This window comes from Neolamprologus multifasciatus, chromosome 23 (assembly GCF_963576455.1).
Source record: "Neolamprologus multifasciatus chromosome 23, fNeoMul1.2, whole genome shotgun sequence".
Classification (NCBI taxonomy): Eukaryota; Metazoa; Chordata; class Actinopteri; order Cichliformes; family Cichlidae; genus Neolamprologus; species Neolamprologus multifasciatus.
Genome location: NC_140460.1, coordinates 920,801 through 941,450, shown reverse-complemented (window position 1 = coordinate 941,450; position 20,650 = coordinate 920,801). Strand labels below are relative to the sequence as shown.

At 46.4% G+C, this 20,650-nt stretch overlaps 2 protein-coding genes across 5 annotated transcripts in view; both read left to right on the top strand.

The window, feature by feature from the left end:
• The window catches only part of insrb (insulin receptor b), an 80,363-nt gene extending 66,104 nt beyond the window's left edge, over positions 1-14,259 (top strand). The window contains exons 12-23 of the mRNA XM_085152899.1: positions 1,023-1,155; positions 1,244-1,397; positions 1,495-1,643; positions 4,014-4,170; positions 4,262-4,358; positions 4,428-4,495; positions 4,587-4,816; positions 5,179-5,289; positions 7,037-7,199; positions 7,286-7,415; positions 7,502-7,636; positions 7,715-14,259. Of these exons, the coding sequence (XP_085009025.1) occupies positions 1,023-1,155; positions 1,244-1,397; positions 1,495-1,643; positions 4,014-4,170; positions 4,262-4,358; positions 4,428-4,495; positions 4,587-4,816; positions 5,179-5,289; positions 7,037-7,199; positions 7,286-7,415; positions 7,502-7,636; positions 7,715-8,069 (1,882 nt within the window). The 3' untranslated portion in view covers positions 8,070-14,259. The remainder of the gene's footprint in view (positions 1-1,022; positions 1,156-1,243; positions 1,398-1,494; positions 1,644-4,013; positions 4,171-4,261; positions 4,359-4,427; positions 4,496-4,586; positions 4,817-5,178; positions 5,290-7,036; positions 7,200-7,285; positions 7,416-7,501; positions 7,637-7,714) is intronic.
• A 2,444-nt stretch (positions 14,260-16,703) lies between these two features.
• Positions 16,704-20,650, top strand: part of arhgef18b (rho/rac guanine nucleotide exchange factor (GEF) 18b) — a 44,247-nt gene continuing 40,300 nt past the window's right edge. For 2 of the 4 annotated variants that reach the window (XM_085152897.1, XM_085152895.1), the window contains exon 1: positions 19,193-20,430. In XM_085152897.1, coding sequence (XP_085009023.1) covers positions 20,355-20,430 — 76 coding nt within the window. In that variant the 5' untranslated portion in view covers positions 19,193-20,354. Of the gene's footprint in view, positions 16,807-19,192; positions 20,431-20,463 lie in introns of those variants that run through there. The other 2 variants (XM_085152898.1, XM_085152896.1) reach the window with 2 other exon arrangements.

Sequence of the window (20,650 nt, the reverse complement as noted above, 5' to 3'; positions counted from 1 at the left end):
TCTTGTCTCCTCTCCTCTTGTCTCCTCTTGTCTCCTCTCCTCTTGTCTCCTCCCCTCTCCTCTCCTCTTGTCTCCTCCCCTCTCCTCTCCTCTTGTCTCCTCCCCTCTCCTCTTGTCTCCTCTCCTCTTGTCTCCTCTCCTCTCCTCTCCTCTCCTCTTGTCTCCTCTCCTCTTGTCTCCTCTCCTCTTGTCTCCTCTCGTCTCTCAAGCAGGCCTTGAGAGAGCCTTGGTGTGAGTCTCCAACGCATCTGTGCCAATCCTGCGTCCTCCACCACTGTGTGTGGTTTTTATAGACACTTGTTTTTGTGCTGGTCACCCACCGTCGGGGGCTTGGAGTGGGAGGTGCAGTGTCTGGGCCCTGGTGCCCCTACCTTGTTCTCGGACACACAAACACCCACAGTCTCTGCTTCCCTGGGGGGGTGATTACTGTGCCCATTATCATTCATGCCGGTCAGGAGCGCAGTCATGCAGACCGTCATTTGGAGACACGCACACACACACAGCCGTGCGCACATCAGCCTCAGTTTGAACTGCTGCTTCTGAGCTGGCCAAGGTCAGCTCCATACAGTGCAGGACAGCAGCAGCGGCTCACGCTGTTCTTATTTTGTCACGCAAAGAGACACGAGCTCCCGTTTCTGCTTTCGCTCGGTCCTAAACGCAGCACTCGGGTTCGTCTCTTCAAGAGTTCATACGCGGTGAATCTGCCTTTCATTGCACATCAGGTGAAACATCAGCTCCTCTGTGTCTTGGTTTGGTTTGAGCTCGAGGCCTGTTAGCTGGGATGGTGGCTCGCACTCAGATCCATCTGGATTGCCTGGCACCACCTAGTGGTGAGAGTCAGTATGTCTCCTAGGATGATGTTTGTGGATAAATGTCCTGAAGTTAGACACACAGGAAGGATTAGTGCGAGCAGAGGTCTGGCTTGCTTCCACCAAACACCATCTGTCATCTGCAAACACATGAAACTTGATGACTTTGCAGGTCTCTGTCACTCACTCATATCCTAACTTTTACTTCTGCAGACCATCCCGGCGGCGCCGCTCGGTGGGAGTTGCTAATGCCACCCAGCCTCCTCTCTTCCTTACTACAATTCCCAATCTGCAGTTGGATTCAGGCACAATCGCCCCCGATGGCGAGGATCAAGAGGAATCCAAGGTATCGAGCATTTTATGTTTACCACATCTTTTCCCTTCGCTTTATTTCGAGTTGCAGTCGAAGTTCAACCTCTTTTCCTTTCTGCCAGGTGGAACAAAAGGTGTTCTCAAAGGAGTCGACGGTCATCTCCAACCTGCAACACTTTACCAGTTATAAGATAGAGATCATAGCCTGCAACGATCCCACAGATCCCAAACGCTGCAGCATGGCGACTTATATCAGTGCCCGAACGATGCCTGAGGGTAAGAACGGACACACGCGTGTGCAAATAGGCTGCTGCTGCACCGAATATCAGATTCGCCTCACTGTGAAGTGCTTTTCTCTGTCTGACACCTGCAGAGAAAGCAGACGACATCCCAGAGCCCGTGACCCACGAGATTGTGCAAGGCGAGCCTCCCTATGTGTTGATTAAGTGGAATCCACCCATCAACCCTAATGGGCTCATCATCCTGTACGAGGTCTTCTACAAAAAGGTTGGAGACTCAGAGGTCAGTATGAACCACTGGGCCTGGGAAATGTTAGTGGGAGGACTCGCGGTCCTTTGTTTGTCAAAACTAAAGGGCACAGGGGTGATGTGGGAAAACAGCCGGCAGAAATGATCCCGATTCGCTCTGCTGGAAGGACAGAAGGAAAATAGATGCAGGTGAGAAGACGAGGAGTGATCTGGGTAGACTCCAGGGAGGCAGGCCGGGAAGGAAAGGCTTCCTGTAAACACCCCGATTTCTGTCTGTTCATTATAGAAGGGGACAAGGAAATATTTGTTTATTTCCTGGTGCTGCGTATCGACGCTGTCGGAGGCGTCTGTTTGTGGATGAAATTCTGGGAATGTTTGCGTGCATACGTGCTGGTCTGTGACGGCGAGTCCAAGTCTTGTTGTTTACTTGCTCTGAATGTGTGAATTCATCTCTCATTACTATTCATTGCTGCACTGCCTGACCCCAGGAGCCAGTAGCAGATCTGTTACCATAGTGACAGAGGCAGGATGGAAGACGAGTATGCAGTGGCAGCGATGGACTCACGTGACATCTCGCTGCGCTGAAAAACCGCCCGTGGCCCGGACTGATGTGGATTCATTTAAAATGATGTTTGGGGCGCGTTGGAGGCTCACATCGATGACAACACTGAGAATGTTACAGCACAGTTATGAAGGCTGGATGCATTTATCACTGCAGTGATCACTTCCTGCTGCTTTCAGTGCAGGACTTCAACTGCGACAGTGCAGTCGCGCATCAGCCAACCTTAAGCGTCCTTAACGAGTCAAACGAGCCCAGCTTTTCACTTATATCAAAGGGCTACAGGCCAATTTTCAGATTACAGTCTTATGTGTTGTTGCACATGCCAGCTCTTTGGATACATTTTAATTCAACAGCATCCACTTTAAAAAATCGCTCCTTTGTGTGAGTGTATGTAGTGATTTGGTCTGAACACAAAAAGCTCTGGTTGTTCACAACAGCACTCCCCTCGAGGCCCTTTATCCTGCAAACCAACGAGCCCAACAAACATCAGCAAGAACGTTTAAACGTTGGCCCTTCAAAATAAGAGACACAAGTGTAACTGCAGTCAAACTCTGATTTCTTCCCGTACACGAGCTCGAGCAGGTCGTTCTGTGAGGTGAAGGTTTGCTTCACAGCAGCATGAGAAGAGGGGGTGGAGTGTGGGCTGTCCACCCAATCAGGGGTTAACCCTTTAAAGCCGGTCAGAGCAGCACGCTCCGTTTTGCGTAACTATTTTTAAATCCCGGTAGCTCTGCAACCACGTGAGCTAGTGCAATAATGTTTTTTGCATATGAAGCCGGAGGAGTTGTACTTACATCTTATGCCATCAGCTTGTCCTCGGTCACAGTTTCCTTCCACATATAACTTTGCAAAAACTGCATAAAAAGCACTTGCAGCAACAAAAACATAATATTCCAGAAACACGCTTTGCCGATCCGATCAGCTGTTTGTAACACTTCCTACGTCCATCAGCACGAACTATCGCATGTCCGCCATGACCTGCCCGAAACCGGAAGTGACGTCATTTTCACGGAAATGTAGTTTTTTTTTTTACCATCAGGGCCTCATGAGCCTATACTGGTGTTTTTAAAAGTTATGTTTGACTTTATGACTTTCTGTGTGGTTTCTGGGATGCTTAGGACTCATATTGCACTGCTGGAAATAGTTTATTTTGATGCATATGCTGCTTTTTTGCAAATTTGCATTATAATATTTATTTTCGTTTTTCCTGCAGTGTATAAAAACTGGTGTATTTCAAAAATAAAACTATGAAGACACTCAAAATAAATTTCCTGTGGTGGGAAACTATTTTGTGCAACTTTTTTGTATTTACAGTTTTGAGGGATAAGCCTCTTAAATTACTCTAACTAGAAATATATGTTAAAAAACAAAAACGATTTTACATTTTTTTGTAGTTTATTGCACTTTTTTGCAATTTATGTAATTACTATGCACTTAATGCAGACATATTATTAAAATTTAGGCTGTAATGGTTGTATTGATGTATAGCAACTTGAAATGCTCCCAAAAATGGCTCCACAGCATGTAAACATATAATATAAGCTCTGGCGCACTTGGTTCTATGGTAGGTCTTAAAGGGTTAAGAGTAATTGGCTCAGTAAAAATACTTTGGTCACTTTTGATTGGGTGGAAATAGAGCAGCGAGTGAGCATCATGCGTGCTACGTCCTGCACGCTCTACCCTGGCACCTGAGTATTTGAAGTAATGTAAACACATCTGAACTGTAGTATTTCCTGCTGTGTGTAAAAGTAACCTGGAAATATCCGGACCTGTTTGTTCCATTATTATTTAAGCAAACCTTTAGAATAACGTGGGTTTTCTCTCTTTTCTTTTTGGGCCTAGGTTCACACGACCTGTGTGTCACGGCCGGCCTATCAGAAGCTCGGTGGCACCAAGCTTTCCCTTGTTCAGCCTGGAAACTACAGCGTGAGGGTTCGCGCCACCTCGCTGGCAGGAAACGGCTCCTTTACTGAGATGATTTACTTCTTCATGCCCAACCGTAAGACTCCGAGAGTCGGACTTCTGAACTTAACAGAAAAGTGGAAGAAGCCAAATGTACTGTCTCGTGACCGCTCTGTTATCTGTTGCAGCTGATCAAGGTTTGATTTGGATTGTCATGGGTCCCGTCATCTGCTTCATCCTGCTGCTACTCGCGGGAGGTGGAGCGTTTGTGTACTTCAAAAAAAGGTTGGTCTTTAACCAGCATTACAGCCATAAACTGCAGTGACTCTTAGTGACTCTGTGGTCGTGTTACAGGCAAACCGAAGGCCCCTTAGGAGATCTCATCACCTCTCCAAACCCCGAGTACTTCAGCGCTGGTGACAGTAAGAATAAAATAGTTGTTTTTTCCGTCACACGATGATTTGTTCCCTCAGTTCGCTCTGTCAAAGCGGATCACGCATCTGTGTTGTGTAGTGTACGTTCCTGATGAGTGGGAGGTGCCCCGGGAGAAGATCGCACTGCTCAGAGAGCTCGGTCAGGGCTCCTTCGGCATGGTGTACGAAGGAGTCGCCAAAGACATCGTCAAAGGCGATCCGGAGACGCGCGTGGCCGTCAAGACGGTCAACGAATCGGCCAGCCTGCGAGAGAGGATCGAGTTCCTCAACGAAGCCTCCGTCATGAAGGCTTTCAGCTGTCACCACGTGGTATGACTCTTTAAACCGTTAAACCCTCAGACAGCGTCACGGCACGCCGAGAGGACGCCGGAGCAGCTGCTCGCCAATTACACTAAATTACAGCTTTTCCGTCGTCTCACTGAAAGCGGCGGCACACGTCTGACTCAGAGGCGTGTCTTGTTTTGCTGGCGCTGCCGTGTTCACGCACAGTTTGACTCTACAAACAAACGTTGTAACTGTTACTGTGGTCCCGCAGAGCCGGCGGATCACTAGTTTAACTGCCAAAGGTTAAAACGTCAGCTGTAAAAGTCAGATTGAGGTGTAGCTTTATCATTTCTAAAGTCTGCTGCTAGATTTGAGCGCGCCGTTTCAACACAATGAATTGTTTGCAGGTACGTCTGCTCGGTGTGGTGTCCAAAGGTCAGCCCACCCTGGTAGTGATGGAGCTGATGACCCACGGGGACCTGAAAAGCTACCTGCGGAGTCTCAGGCCAGACTCTGAGGTATGTAGTCCTGATTATTGTGCCCCCACCTATTTACACACGCTGGTATGTAAGCCCCGCCCCCAAACGTCACTCATGTGGTTTAATACCTGTATTATTTACATATGGATGCACTCCCTGAAGCCTGTTTGCTGAAAATTAAGCAAAGTAGGGTTTTTCCACCTGTGTATAATGAGTCACTCAGACCGATGGGCCCGTGCACCAGCAGTGTTTGTGATTTGGGACGTGCAGTAAAGCCTACAGCCTAATGGTTGTTCATAAAATTTCAAAAAAAGGTGAAAAGAAGTTGCACGTGTTATGACTTAAGCTAATATTCCTCTGCTAAGGCTCAGTAATGAATATGGTGATCAGTAAACGATAGACTCACCGGCTCCTGCTGCAAGTAACCTGAACAGTACACAGACTGGTTCTTATGTAGTGCTTTTCTACTTTTATACAAAATGCCTCAGTCGCCCATTCATACAGGATTTTTTTTCTAAGCTAAAGTGTGTTCTAGCTAACATTCACAGATATTGGGCATGCAGGCTGGGAATCGAGCCACCAACCTTCCAGTTGGCAGTAGGGATGGGTATCGTTTAGGTTATATCCGATACCGGTACCAAACCGGTACTTTTGAAACGGTGCCGGTGCTTAAACGGAGCTCAAACCAGCACTTAAAGAATGGAGAACACAAACTTTGTCCAAAACCTCTCATGTTCAGCTGTTTTTTTTTGTAAAAAGATAACAATGTTAGCCTTTTCTGCAGCTATGGGGCATATATGGTATCACTCTATCAAACAAGAAGACAGCCGCATGTAGCTATGATGATGTTTGCTAGTTCACCTTACATGCATTAATGTAATAACGTGGTTAGCCTACTCAACGTAAATTACACACGAACAACATTAAGCTACTCACGCAGAGAAGAACGGCTGCTGCTGCATCATCATCCTCATCATTTCTGCTACACTGGCAGGGCTAGGGGCCAGGACTCTCCTCTTCGGGTTTTTGGGGGATGTTGCTAACTCCGGGTCGATAACAGGCACCACACCTGCAGTAGATGTGCTCGGTGTGAGGTCTCGCAGCAAGATATCAAATACGGCGCATTTCTCGTCTTTTAAAAAACGCTATGCGTCGCCAGGTGTTTCATCAGATTTGAGGTGTTACCTCCTTTGACAGCATCACAGTATCAGCTTAAAGCACTTGTTGCAGCTGCTGAGTTTGCATCTTTTGCTGTGAAGTACAGCCAGACTTTGACCGCTTCGCCTTGGGCATTTTTAATCTGTAGCTCTGCTCTAAAAGAACGTACGTACCTGGACCCGCCTACTATCCTCGGAAACGTAAAATGATTGGCTAGAATCTAAAGTGTATCACAGCTCAGGAAAATAAAGCACAGAAATGTGCGCTGCTTTTCGGTCTGGTTACTACCGTTTATGTCATCATGGCACCGGATACCCATCCCTAGTTGGCAGGTGACCCAGGCTACCTCCTGAGCTCCAGCCACCCCACCTTTGCACTCCACCAATCCTACGAACATCTTTGAGTTTAACTAAAATGCCAGACAGTAGCTGTGATATTGGGGCAGAATATGGATCGCTGTCTTCATTTTCCCTCCATGGGTAGATGATCCAAGTAGTCATGCAGTAATATTTAGCTCGCCAGCGTAGCGAGTCGGTCACGTGACTGAAAACGAGTATTTCAGCAGATGGCCAGCACAGCGTCACCTGCAGGAAGCTTTGAGTCGCTCTAACCTGTTTGTGGTTTGTAGAACAACCCGTCTGGCTCCCCACCACCGACTCTGAAAGACATGCTCCAGATGGCTGCAGAAATCGCAGACGGCATGGCCTACCTCAACGCTAAAAAGTTCGTCCACAGAGACCTCGCAGCCAGGAACTGCATGGTGGCGGAGGACTTCACCGTCAAGATCGGAGGTACCAGAACGTGTTTGGTGTTGTCGATACCGCCGTGTAGTCGGAGGTGCTGTCTTAACCTTTGTCTCCGTCGCTCTTCCTCTCAGACTTCGGTATGACACGAGACATCTATGAGACGGACTACTACCGTAAAGGAGGGAAGGGCCTGCTTCCTGTCCGGTGGATGGCACCCGAGTCCCTGAAGGACGGCGTCTTCACTGCCCACTCTGACTGCTGGTGAGTCACACTCACACAGCGGCCCACCGTACAGCTGCACGTCATTCGGCCTGATCTCATTTGTTTGTGCGTTTGTACATCTGCAGGTCGTTCGGCGTTGTGTTGTGGGAGATCAGCACGCTGGCCGAGCAGCCTTACCAGGGTTTGTCCAACGAGCAGGTGCTGAAGTTCGTCATGGAAGGAGGATTCCTGGATCGACCGGAGAACTGCCCTGAGAGGATGTGAGTAGATGCGGAGCTGGGAAAACTGCCTTCCACGTTACACGAGACTAAACTGGCCTTTCTTCATCCCTCTTCCAGGCACAGCCTCATGCAGATGTGCTGGCAGTACAATCCCAAGATGCGTCCGACGTTCCTCGAGATCATCGAGATGCTGCGGGACGACCTGGACCCGTCTTTCCAGGAGGTGTCCTTCTTCTACAGCGATGAAAACAAAGTCCCCGAGACGGAGGAGTTTGACCTCGACCTGGACAACATGGAAAGCATCCCCCTGGACCCTTCTTCTTACTCCCAGAGAGAGGAGAGCTTATCCAGGGACAGCGGGCCCTCGGTGGCCCTGAGGGGGAACTATGAGGAGCACGTCCCCTACACACACATGAACGGTGGCAAGAAAAACGGAAGAATTTTATCATTGCCCAGATCCAGCCCTTCCTAACATTTCCCGTTTCCTCAAAGAACTCTTTTCCCTTTCCGATCTATTTTTCTGTCTCCTTCGTGCTCCTCTCATCATTTTCGATGATCGTGATTTTCTTATTCTTCAGAGAAGCCCTTCAAAAAAACAAAAAACAAAAAAAGAGACACAAATCTCAGGACTTTTTATTTTCTTCCTCGTGGCTCCAGAACAGGCGAGGAGATGCAAACGTGGCGTAACGCATCAGACCAGAAAACCAAACTATCGCTCGTCACCGACGCCGCGTCTCCACGACTCCTTGTGATGGAAACGGGGAAAAAACAGAAAACTGTGAACACAACAAACCTTAGACAACCAAGAAGGCTGCTCGTGCTCGACCTGCTCGAGACCCGCCCCTCCTCCTCGCCCACCGATCCGCATTTCCACGATTCTGTGCTTTTTTATTTGATCTCCCTCTTTTTACTCAGATAGTGGCCTTTGTATACGTGGCCTGTAAACAAAGTGTCTGTCAGCGCTCACACTACTTTTTGAACAATGACTTAATCAGTGGGACTTGCAAAGACTTGATCGTAGAACAAACATCTATTCCCAGAGGAATGTTTTTGTTGTTTGTTTTGGTTCTGCAGAATTCCAAACGACAGATTCGTCGGGTGTTTGGTGACAACTTTTAATTTATTTGCTTCAAACGTTTCTTTTTGTGTCCTCAAGGCTGAAGGATATTTAAACAGTTAAGAATTGGACAACAAGAGTCCCTCAGACTGACCAATAACTGCTGCTTTCATATATTTTAGTGGGTATAGAATTATATGAGTATATATAATACACATATATATAAAATATTGGTATTTCCCTACCAATATTTTATATATATATATAAAATAGATGGCATTGTAAATAGTTTGTAATATTTTCCATCAGGAGCTTTGCTTGTTCTTTGTTTTGTCGGGTTTATTATTCACATTTTTTTATATTTTATAGCCCCAAAAATCGCTCCAACCTACCGGCAGTGCTCTCGGTGTCTTAGGCCTCCCTCTTAGTCTTTGTCTGGGAATGCTGTAACTGCATTTCCTTCCTCTCAAAGTGCACAATAGTTCAATATTTCACTACAGCTTTGAAAATAAACTAAAAACAAAACCAAAAAAAGAGAGAAAGAAGCTTTACGAGGCGTTCATAGGTCGGCGTGCTCGGGTGTGGCGTCTCTCGTGTGGCGTCGAGGCTCCCACGTGTTTGTTCCTGCAGGTTTGTCACGTCGTTCGTGCGGTTTTCATTTTTTTATTATTTATTTTTGTGGTTTCTCCGGTTTGCCTGTGTCGGCTGTTGGCGAGGTTAGACGGCGCGGCTGCTCGGTTAAAGGCGGAGCATGACCTGACAGCAGCGGTTGGCGTTCTGCGTTAGATGGAGGGTTCATCAGAGTCACGCGTTGCCCCTCCACCCGAGGCGTCCTGTTTGCTGCTGATGGTCAAGATTAGCCTGGTGGAAATTTCCAGGTTTTGTGGTCGAAGCCTGAAGGAAAAACACGGAAAGTTGCACCTGCAGGTGGAGGGGGGCAGTCTCGCCCTGTGTTTTTGAGAGAGCACAGGGAGGGGGGGCTGCCAGTTGGTTGCTAATCCCATTATTCTCCCTGCTATCACGTGCAGACTGTGTGCAGCAGCTGTTTCACTCAGGTCTGACATTCCAGTTGAGTTGGAGCTCCTCGTTCCGCGAGCTTTTCCTGCCTGTTGGCAGAGCTCACACTCTCACAGGACAGACGTTTGATTTTCCTCCTTAATAGATGAGATACGGTGGCAGACAGATTTTTCTGAACATTCACACAAGCAGAAACTTGTCAAATTGCTCCTGATGATGATTCAAAAACATTCCCGTCCACTGATCCCTGATTCAGAGTTCAAAACAAGTCAAGTGTCCTTACGGCTGACCTTTCACTGACCCGCCGCGGCCTTCATCCAGAGCCCAAAGGTCACCGGTGTTTCGCAGCGGGCCAGCCCGCGGCCGCTCTTCTGTCCTCAGGCATCAGCCGATAGTCAGCGGATCTTCTTCCCCCTGAACACAGAGCAGTGCAGGTGCCAAACTGAACAGCACTCACAGCCAAAGCGTCGCTCTCTCAAGAACCCAGAGAGTCGAGAACGCCGGGAAGCTGCCTCCAGATATTTACCAGTGCCTTCTCAAACCCTGAGCCTCTTCCAGGCTGCATCTATTGGCTGTAGTTCAACACACACAGAGACGACACCGTCGATCACACCGGGCGCGGATCAGCCCGAGTCTGCGCCGCGGCCACTAAAAGGGGGGAAATGATGGAGTTGTTTTAGCTCCTCATACTGAGGCGTTGAAGCCGCGGGGCGGTGGTAGTTTGTTTGGAAAGATAAAAGCAGACAAACATCAGCTGCGTGAAAAATTCCAACTACATCACGATCCGATCACGCAGCCACAAGCCGCTCAGAGTCGGCACGTCGCGTGTCGCTGCACCGTCAGCATGTTTAGAGCCGCTGAGGGTGGAGTAAGTGCTGCAGGCCGGTCAGCTGTAGAGATGGAGTCGGCGGTGGTGAGCGGCAGGAGTGCTCGTTAGTTAATTAGTCAGTAATGATTGTCGTCTGTGTGTTTGGCCGGAGTCTACCTCAGCGCACACGGAGGAATCAGTCTGGAGCCTGAATCGTGGATGGTGCGTGAAAGCGAATCTTCCCCGGTTGCCGTCTCGCATCCGTGGCGTGCTCTTATAGACTCACATCTTATTTTCAAGCCCGCGCGTCGTGTTTTAAGAGCACTCATCGCCCCCCCTCCTCTGCACGTTTCATGAATCTTCACACAAAGCTTCCCACGGTCACTGGAAGCAGCACCGTAGCTTTACTGCTCCCCTTTTCCGCGCTCACCGGGCCTCCGGGCTGTGAGGCGGCTCTGATATCAGAGGATGTGACCCTGACGAGAAAACCAATAATATCGTGACTCTGCTCATATCTGTGATTGCCTTCACGCAGCCAAGGCTAACCGAGCTCAGCCGTGGACCTCGCGCTGCTTTATCTTCGTGTCAAACTGTCTCCGGTCGAAACCGTCGCTGTGCTCACACCTCGAGTCTCCTCCTGTCGTACTTTTGTTTCTCTGATTTCATTCTGTACGTATGCTTTTGCTTTTTCTACTGTGAATGTCGAGTGATGACCTGTATTTCCTGTCAATGTCGTGGCTGATCAGGACGCAGACGCCCGGGCTGCTTAGAGGACTTTAAGCCCCGCCCCCTCCTCCGCCTCTGAAAGGGAGAAAAGCTGGACTCGGACCATCCTGTGTGCCATAACAACTATTAACTGAAATCTCGATTGTAACTTTTCGTCTCAGGGAGGCGGCCCGATGCTTACGGTTGGAGAGTAAAGAGGAGGAGGAGGAGGAAGAGCTACCTTTTATCTGCTCTGACTGAAGTTCTCAGCATCCTGGCAAAAAGGCGACAAAAACCTAAACACTCTTCTCATAAATCAGTTTCTCGGCCTGTGAATCAGTCAGGACCACTCCACTCACACGTGATCGGGCGTGGACTGCCCTCTAGCGGTCGGATGGGAGCGTTGCGCGTCAGGGGCTGCAAAGACAAACGGCTTCCCGCTCCTCCGCCAACCCACAGTGCCTAAAGCTCCGTCTGACCTGAGCAGAACCGCCCCTGACAGTCCACCAATCACAAAAGAGAATTTTCCCGCCTCCGAACACGAAATGAAAATCACATAAATTTTGTTCTTGGCGAAACTTTTCTGCTTTTTTTTGTTGTTTTAGGAAATCATTGTTTTTCTTTTCAACCTTCCCTCCACGCAGAAAAATAACAGCTGAACTCAGCTCAGCTCGCTTTGTGCATGAAGATGAAATATCTATACCAGCAGATAATTTGATGCTTACTCATGTTTTTGTTTTATTTTGATTTTGACAGCGAATGAACCCAATAATAAGCTCTTTCGTGTAAATAGCAGCAGATCTTCTCGTCCCTGGAAAAACGAAACGAGAGCACTTCATTTTTAGGGAAGTTTGGCTTTGTTTTGCTGAACTCTGGTTGGACAGAGCATGCTAGTGACGCAGCACAGGGTGAGAACAAAGCATTGTATGTATTATTGTTTTGTTTTAAAGAGAAAAGTATTATGTTTTAGAGATGTTGATATCTATTTTTTTTCTAGCCAAAGTAGGGAGGCCGAATACGACGACCTTTTCTGACTGTAAACTTTTACTACTCTTGTACATTTTGAATTTAACATTGTTATCAATGTGTATATAACTTTTTCTAAATTTGAAAAGATTCTTTTTGTTTTTCATGAAACGACCCACTACACAGCGCGCAGTCGAGTCTGTTATTGTGTTTAACCCGGAGCACCGCGGCTGCAGACGCAAACTGTACGCGGCCCGAAATGTTTCGCACGCCGACCCCGCTCTTAGTCCGATGCATGTCCTGAATGTTGGCCCGAGAGGTCGTGCGATTTCGGCCCGCCCCCGCCTCTACCCAGCCCCAGCGGCATGCCACCCTGTCACCCGTAAAGCCTTTCTCACGTCACACACGCTTCACCTGTCGCAGGTGTTTTTGTGTGAAAATGTTTCCAAGTAACTTGTTTGTTGTTGTTGTTTCTTTGTGAGTGTGGACAAACTGGAAAAGACCACTGTGCGTTACTTTGAAGAAGAAAACAAAAAAACACAAGCGAGAAAATCCTGAATAAGCTAAAGAGAAAACGTGTTTGAGAAGCGTGTCCTCGGCTGCAGAGCTGGAAGGCTGTCACAGGAGTCGTGCATTCCCTCACGGAGAGTTAAAGGGGAGCTATTAGTCACTTATATGAGCTGTTACGGGTGAGTGCTCATATAAAGCTAAAGTTTCCCTGTGAGTTTTTTCTACTCTTGGGTCTTTGTGATGTCATAGAGAGGGGCTAGTGTTGTTTCAGGCACTGGTTGGACCAACCCTGAGATTTGGATAAACAAAGGACTCATCCAAAGCGACTGTAGCGTAGCGTCCTCTCCAAACGCTCACATAAAGATTAGAAAGAGCGAGCGTGACTCTGATTAACCAACGAACACATCACCTGCAGGGTTTAGTCCACAGAAGACCAGTGACAACAGTTTTTCACATTTACTGGTTATTTGCTGAACCGTGTGTGTGTGTGTGTGTGTGGACTAAACAGATTAGTTGTAATGTGTCTGATATTGAACTGTAGGATTTTAAGGTGTTTTATCTTGTTTCTGCCACTGGAGCACAAAAACAAATTGAGTATCTCGGAATTTCAGCTCGACTGTTTAGGTTAGTTTAGGTTTATCAATTTACTTCTGCATAAGTCTAAAAATGTGACTTATGCAGAAGTAAATTGAAATGTTGAGATATTAAGTCAAAGATTAAACGTAGGTCTGTCTGATGGGCTTTATTCGTCTTCGATTGGTGGAAACGAGCTCCGTAGCTTCGCTCAGACCCACACTCGCCGTGTTCAGTGTCAGACTTTGTGCTAAGCTAGCTGCCTCTGTGCTACAGCTCGGTGTTCCCCCAAAACACGAACAAGCTTTATACGAGCGTAAAGACTGAACCTCTCCTATGAATGACTTCCAGTCCTGTGTGTCGTAGCCCTTTGTCAGGTGACCGACATGAGGACGAGCTTCCGCCGGTCCAGTGGTCTGCTCCAGTTTGCACACCAGTGTGCGATGCTCGTTTCGGTGTGTCGTTGTCCTCGGTTGAGACCTTCACGAGCGCTCTCTTCGTCCTCCTTCACGTTTCCTCTCTCCTCGTGCACATAGCTGGTCCCCAGAATGCTCCGTGTTGTCTTGCAGGATACCTCTTTGTTAATGTCATTTTATTGGCGATGAATATGCTGATGTATTCTTTTTGGGATATGTTGTGTATACGTTATGTTGAAATGTCGGCGTGTACGCGTACAGCAGGTGTATATGTGTGTATGTGCAGTGCAAAAACACAAAAACGACAAAAAAACCCGCAGATCGCTTCATCCCTGACACTGGATCCAGATGTGCCATTATCTTTATGTACCACAAATATCGACTACACGGCCTCACACACACACACACATGCATATTGTACAGGATCAAAAATGTGCCATGACGAAATGAACGCTTGACAATTTATTTTTTCTATGTTTTCAAAGGAGAGCCAAGTAGTGACGTGTACAGAAAATGTTGCAATGATATGAAAATAAAAATCTTGCTGTGTGTAAATTATTCAACAATTAACTGTTTATATTAAAATTATGAATAAAATTATTGGAGAAAATGCGTCTTTGTGCACTTTGTCAGCTTGGGGAGTTAAACTGATCGCAGACTTTGTGTTTTTCAGTCACGTTATCGAGGTTTGGATTCATCCTGTTTCCTGCTGTTAACACTTGAACCCTGCTGATGCATTTCAGGGGAAATATTTTCTGTTCCATTAAAATGATGAACATCTGCAGGTTGAGTCAATTCCAACATTTAAAGCTGAATCTGTAAAAGAGCTCAATCATTTTTCATTATTCTGTAACTCTGATCCAGAGCTGGACTCTCGTCTCAGCTCCCAGGCTGGGAAAGAGCTTTAAACTGGGACGTGAGCGTCTGACTGATGATTACTGCGAAGGTCTCAAAATAAAGTTTTGTTGGAAAATGTCACAATGCCTTTATCCAACTAATCTCACATGAGCACTCCTTTGTCACTGCCATATAAAAAGCACCACAGGGTTCGATCTGCCGTTGGGATTGTAGCACTGGACTGAGTGATGATTCAAACCTGTGGAGTGCAACAGCATCAGACGGTCCTCTTTGTTGGTTTTGTCACTGATTAAATCAGGATATTCATTAAATGTAACGAGTGAGAGGAACTTCAACTACAACACAAACTACACCAAATTCAAAATCAAATTCAAATTTTATTTGTCACGTACACAGTCATACACAGTACGATATGCAGTGAAATGCTTAGACAACTGCTCGTGACCTAAAGAAAAAAAGAAAAGGCTATGAATAAGATAGGAAATAAATATGAAAATTAAAAAGGGTAAATTTAACTGGGAAAGAATAAGATAAAATATATAAATTAAAGATGAAAATAAAATAACTGTACATCAAAATACACAATACACAGTATAGAAATATATAAGAATGTATGAAGAAATATAAATATATATATATATACACAATAACAGCAGCTGTACAAGTATTAACTGGAAATGAAGAATATAATGTCCAGTGTTGTGCCACCAGTGACTTTATAAATAAATGCAGAGCTGCATTAATGAATCTGAGTGTATTTTGTGTCGAAGTATCCAGATGTCTGAGCAGCTTAACGCAGTAACACGACTGTTACTTTGTTGCCACCTGTTCTAAAAACGACTTATGCGAGTGAATCGAGTGCCAAAGTGACGGCCTCCTCAGTGGTCGCGTCTGCTTTTTGCTTCCTCCTTTTCAGGTCCTAATTATTTGCTTCTGTCATCTATTACAGGAAATGACATCACCTGGTTGCTATTCTCCATATAAGATGGTTTTTATTTGCTTTGGTTTCACTGTGCTCTGGTCACCGCTGGTTTGAATGCCTTGATGCTATTGTTCATTAGTTTAGCTCGTTTTGCTTTTCTTCACCTTTTTGAACTTTTATTTCTACTCAGTAAAAATTGTTACCACATGGATCTCCTTTCTTTGTTATGCAAATGAACAAGTTGTTAAATCTAGAAAATTAAGCTTGTAAAATGGGCTAATTGATTTTTTTGAGTGAGATGTTTTGGGCTGTTGGTTCTTAAGAAATAGAAACAAATGTAGTTTTTGGTTTCTTGTGTGGTTGATTGTGTTAGTTTCCTTTTTTGTCCGGGCTGTCCTAGTTTTGTCTCTGTGCCGTGTCCTCTGTCTCCTGTGGAAATGAGTCTAGTCTCCAGCTTTGTGTCCCCGTGTGTGTTTCTGTGCCAGTCTCTGGCTGTTTCCCAATTCAGGGTCTGCAGCCTTAAAGGCCGCATTTTAAGGCCGATTACGTCACAGCGACGCGACTAAATCCCAATCCAAAGGCTGCTCGAAATGCAGCCCTCAAATGCGTCCTTCATTTCCCTGAATTTTAAGGACGTGGCGGTGTAGACTTCGTGGCCCAACATATCCCAGAATGCATAGCGCGGCGGTGGGTGTGGATAATTTTGCCGAAAAAAAACGGCGGATGAGGGGTGGCTGAAGAGTAAACTTTAAGTAAGTACTGAATATTATGTCACTTATTTATGTGCAAATGTTTAATAACGAAGAACATTAAAACATTCCTGTTGGCCACATGTCGGCAAAGTCATGTGACATTAGTGACGTTTGTACTAACTTGGTTTTAAAGCCTTTACTTTAAAATATACGCCGTTCAATAGCTGAGCTTAATCAGAGAATGATCAAAGCTCATGTAGAAACAAACAAACAAATGAACAGAAGATTTTCTCCTTCATTTCTGTCAAACAAAGCTGTATGAAACGTTTCTAGCTGTTAGTATCATGGTTGCTAGGCAACCTGAACAGCGCGATGAAGCATATACCGTCCCATTTCACAAGCCTCTCACTTCCGCACTTCTCATACTTATAGTACGCACGTACGTAGTACGCGTAGTGCGCGTAGTGCGCGTACTTCAAGCGTGCAGACCCTAAAATAAAACAGGAAGTTAGCCCTTGTGTTAGCTAACACAAGGGCTAACTTCCTGTTTTATTTTGTTAGGTCCTTGTCCCATGTGTGTCATGTGCAGTTTTACTTCCTCTGTCTCCTCAGTTAGATTCTGCTCAGCTGTGTTCCTCACCTGTTCCCTTGTCATCTCTGCTGTGTGTCTTCCTGGTGTCCTGTAGTAAGTTCCTCGTATTCCTGGTATATTTGGCGTCCTTGCGTTCCAACAGTTACCTTGTTTCAGCAGTAAAGCTGTATTTCCGAGCGCTTCCCTACGTTTGGCTCCAAACCTGCCAGTCACGCAGTGTCGACAATGTCACACAGGAAAATTGCTGATCGTGTTTTCCTTTCGGGACCGTTTGTTATCTTGGTGTGTTGTCCATGTGGTTGAAGTGTTTAGCACTGGGAGCACTGGGAGCACTGGCTGGGACTTCTGTGTTTCCCAGGTCCAGAGATACTGGTAGTATTTTCAGCTGCGTCACTATATTCGCCCTGTGGTTGTTTTCTTCTGGATTTGTCTTCAGCACTTCCTCCTTGTTTAAGTTATCTGATAAATATAAAACATGAGTACTGTGTATGGACTAGCTGGCAGGGCAGGCTCAGGTGACACCGGGTGGATGTCCTGTGGCAGCACGTAAAAATGAGCTGATGGAGTTTCTTGGGTTCGCAGGACGTCACCACAGATTTGTAGTCGTTTCTCTGAGGTGGCTCCTTCGACCATCCTGTTACAAAAAAGCACTGCCAGCTGTCGTGTTGCTTTGGAGCTCAAAATTTTGAAATCTTTTAAGATGCTGGTTGGATGCATTTGTGGGCGTGCCCTCCTGGAGGGGGGGGGCAGAGCTGAGCATCCTTGTTGGCTTCTTTTCATGGAAAGTTGGTCATCAGCTGAATTACTGAGCGAAAAGGAAAACCTGATGCTCATTTGGGCCCTCTGGGTTTTTTAGGGTCCACTGGACCATCACTACCAGTAATGTTGTATACAGATCATAATCTGCTGACTACTACTTTTTGTTTTAATGCCGTGTGCAGAACGGTTACTAGAGACGTCTGCTTTGGCTGCTTTTGTATCATATTAAAGGTTAAGAAAATTGTGCATTTTCTCAAACACTGATGCCTCAAATGACACCAAGAAGACGATTTGCAAAGAAACCTGGTTTATCTCGGTGTGATGTGCAGTATATGTGGAAGTGGAAGACAAGCCTAAAAAACCAAATACACAGCAGATAGCATCCATGATAGTCTGAAGGTCGTGCCCTTGATGTCCACACAGGACCTGAGAGATGGATCTGACCCTTCAGTCGACCCATCTGCTGCTCAGTCTCATCAGAAATGTCTCAGTGTTAGCGCGGCTGCCACGAAGCCGTTCTTAAAGAAGGAAAATGGTCTGAAAGACAAAAAAGGGACAAATCCAAATGTGAAATGTCTGGATCAGATCTTCATCAGTCAGGTCAGGAGAGAGGCACTCTACTGTACCTCGTTTTTAAAATGTATTTTTCTCAGAAAATGGAAAGTAGATGCAACGATTGAATGAAAGGAGTAAATAAAAATGGAAAAACATTTAAGTTGAACATTTACTGAAGCATTCTCACACTTCAGCATCCTTCAGACGCAGAGCTGTGGCTGGCAGCTGATAAAAATCATCATGTACCTAAACAGCTCTGCAGAGTGGTATCTTGATGGTGGTTGAGGAGGATGCTAAGTCTCACCTATAGCTGATGTTCTCAGCCTGAGACCTGTTGTGGTGAAGCCATGCACTGCACAGGAAAGCAGAAGAGTAACTGATGCACCCCCATCTGGCCAATTTAAGCTTAGTGAAAAAATAACTACAATAGCTTTTTGTGTGTGTTTTTAAAAAGTCCCAATCTGAAGCACAGAGACGTCTTAAAGCTGCACATTGCAGATACTTTTCTTTCCATTCTCTGCATGTCGGTTGGACTTCAGGGGAAAAACACAAAGACTGCACGGCCGGTTTGCACGAGTCTTAGTTTTGATTCAGAAAAAGATCTGAAAGTAAAAGAGCAGCAGTGCAGCAGTCGTCGTGATGCACCGAGGGAAACCACTATAAGCTCATCTAGTTCCTACCCAACTTGTTTTATGTAAATGCTTTGCATGGAAGCACAAAGCTGCACAATAAGAAGATATAGTAGCAGAAAAACACACCAGAGACGTCAAACTACATCTCAGCGTATATGTGCTGATGGTCAGTGATGATACTGTTGCTCTGAGATGTTGTTTTTGTGAGTAACAAAGGTTTACTGCCAACAGGTAGCACTCTGCTGCGCTGTCACGCTGCTGCAGTGATGTCAAACTGTACGTGGGGGCCGTTCAGAGCGCGTTCTCCTCAGCTGAGCAGAATGACAGAAAAAAGGGGAAAGAAAAGAAAGAGGAAGCGGGTTGAGAGACGGCAACTGTTTTGGCTGCATGCGCTCAGTTTGAGTGCGACGCTCCTGCAGAACAGTCCCATCTGAAGGATTTAAAACATCTGTTTTTTGGGTTTTTCTGCCTTTAATTCACTCTTTTGGCCAACAGGAGGAATTTACACGCTGACCTTCATCCAGCGTAAGTGCACTTTGTGTGTTTTTAGTTTTTTATAAACTTTGACAGGTTGTGACTGCAGGTGGATCAAATGTGATGTGCAGCACATTTCAGTTGTAATGCGCTTCGAGCCGTGTCATCTGTGGGAAAGCAGGGAGAGTCTTCCACATGATGTGCACTGACAGTCGTCTGCAGCGACGCTGGTGCAAAGGAAATAGTTGCAAGAAGTGCCAAGCCCCGTGTCTAGCAGCTGCAGCAGACAGCGGTTTGTACAGTACCTCCTGTTTCAGCTCAAATTGACTGCTTTCGCTGTTAGACTTGATCTTTTCTGTGCAGTTTCCCTGAATCTGAATCTAAGAAAAACCCAGCATGGATCATTACCCTGCACTTTCATTGCGTATGCTTCCTTCTCCTTTTCTGTTTTTGTTTCTCTGAAACAGCTGCGTCTGCTGACTGGTCTAAAACAAGAGGTTTGTACAAGTTAACAAGCCTGAAAGTCAGTATTTGGCACGACTGGACCTTTGTTCTCCGTCACATCCTGTGTCGGGTCTTTGCTGGATTTCTCCTCCCAAGGCCCGAAAGTGCAAAGTGCTTAAATCGGTTCTTGGCTAACGTTCCTGTTCGGGGCTCATCCTTTCAGTTGGCGTCTTCTGCATGCTTGAATGATTCACAGTTCAGTGTTAAGTGGACCAAGAAAGACAGCAAATGCTACGAAGACTGGACGGAAAACGAGGGAAAAGCATCGACAACAAAAAGAAAAAGCTTTGAAAGAGCTTCAGAAAGTCTGAAGTGTTTCTCGCTGCACGCTTTGAATCCAAACGCAGAGAAATAAGTGGTGACTGGAGACGTTTGCAGCGCTATGGATCCATTTTATGAGTGCATGTTGAAATAAAACTGCAGATCTCTCCTCCTCCTGACTTTGTCATTCAATCAGCTTCAAATGAATCTAAAAACAAGAGCTCTCCCCCCCCGGGGAGGCATGAGAGCCCACTCCCTCACCCCTTTTAAAGAAACCACACTCATATGCTTCTTCATGCTCTCTCTCTCCACTGGAGGTAACTCTTAGCTCCGCGCCGCTCGCCCTCTCTCGCTCGTTTCTTCCTCCCTCCCTCTCTCACCTCCCTCTTCCTCTTGCTGGGTGCCAGAGCTCGAGCGAGCTCCAGTTCCTGCTGACCTACCCGCTGTGCTGCTCCTATGGCGGACTCTCCTCTTAACAACTCCTGGCCATCCTTCTCCAGACTCTGGATGAAGAGATGGTCCTTCAAGAGAGGTAACTGGTTTTACACTGACTTCATGGTTCAGCCATCGTGGGTGTGTTGGGTGGAGGGGGGCAGGTGACCCAGCATGGGCTGCAGACTGGCTGTGACCCAGAGATGTGTGTTATACCTGCTGCTGCTATTTTAATCGTCTCCTGGCTTCCTTTGGCCATTTTCACACGTTGTTGTTTAGCAGTTTGACCTGGTTGGGGTTTGTGGTGAGTTAGTGCAGCA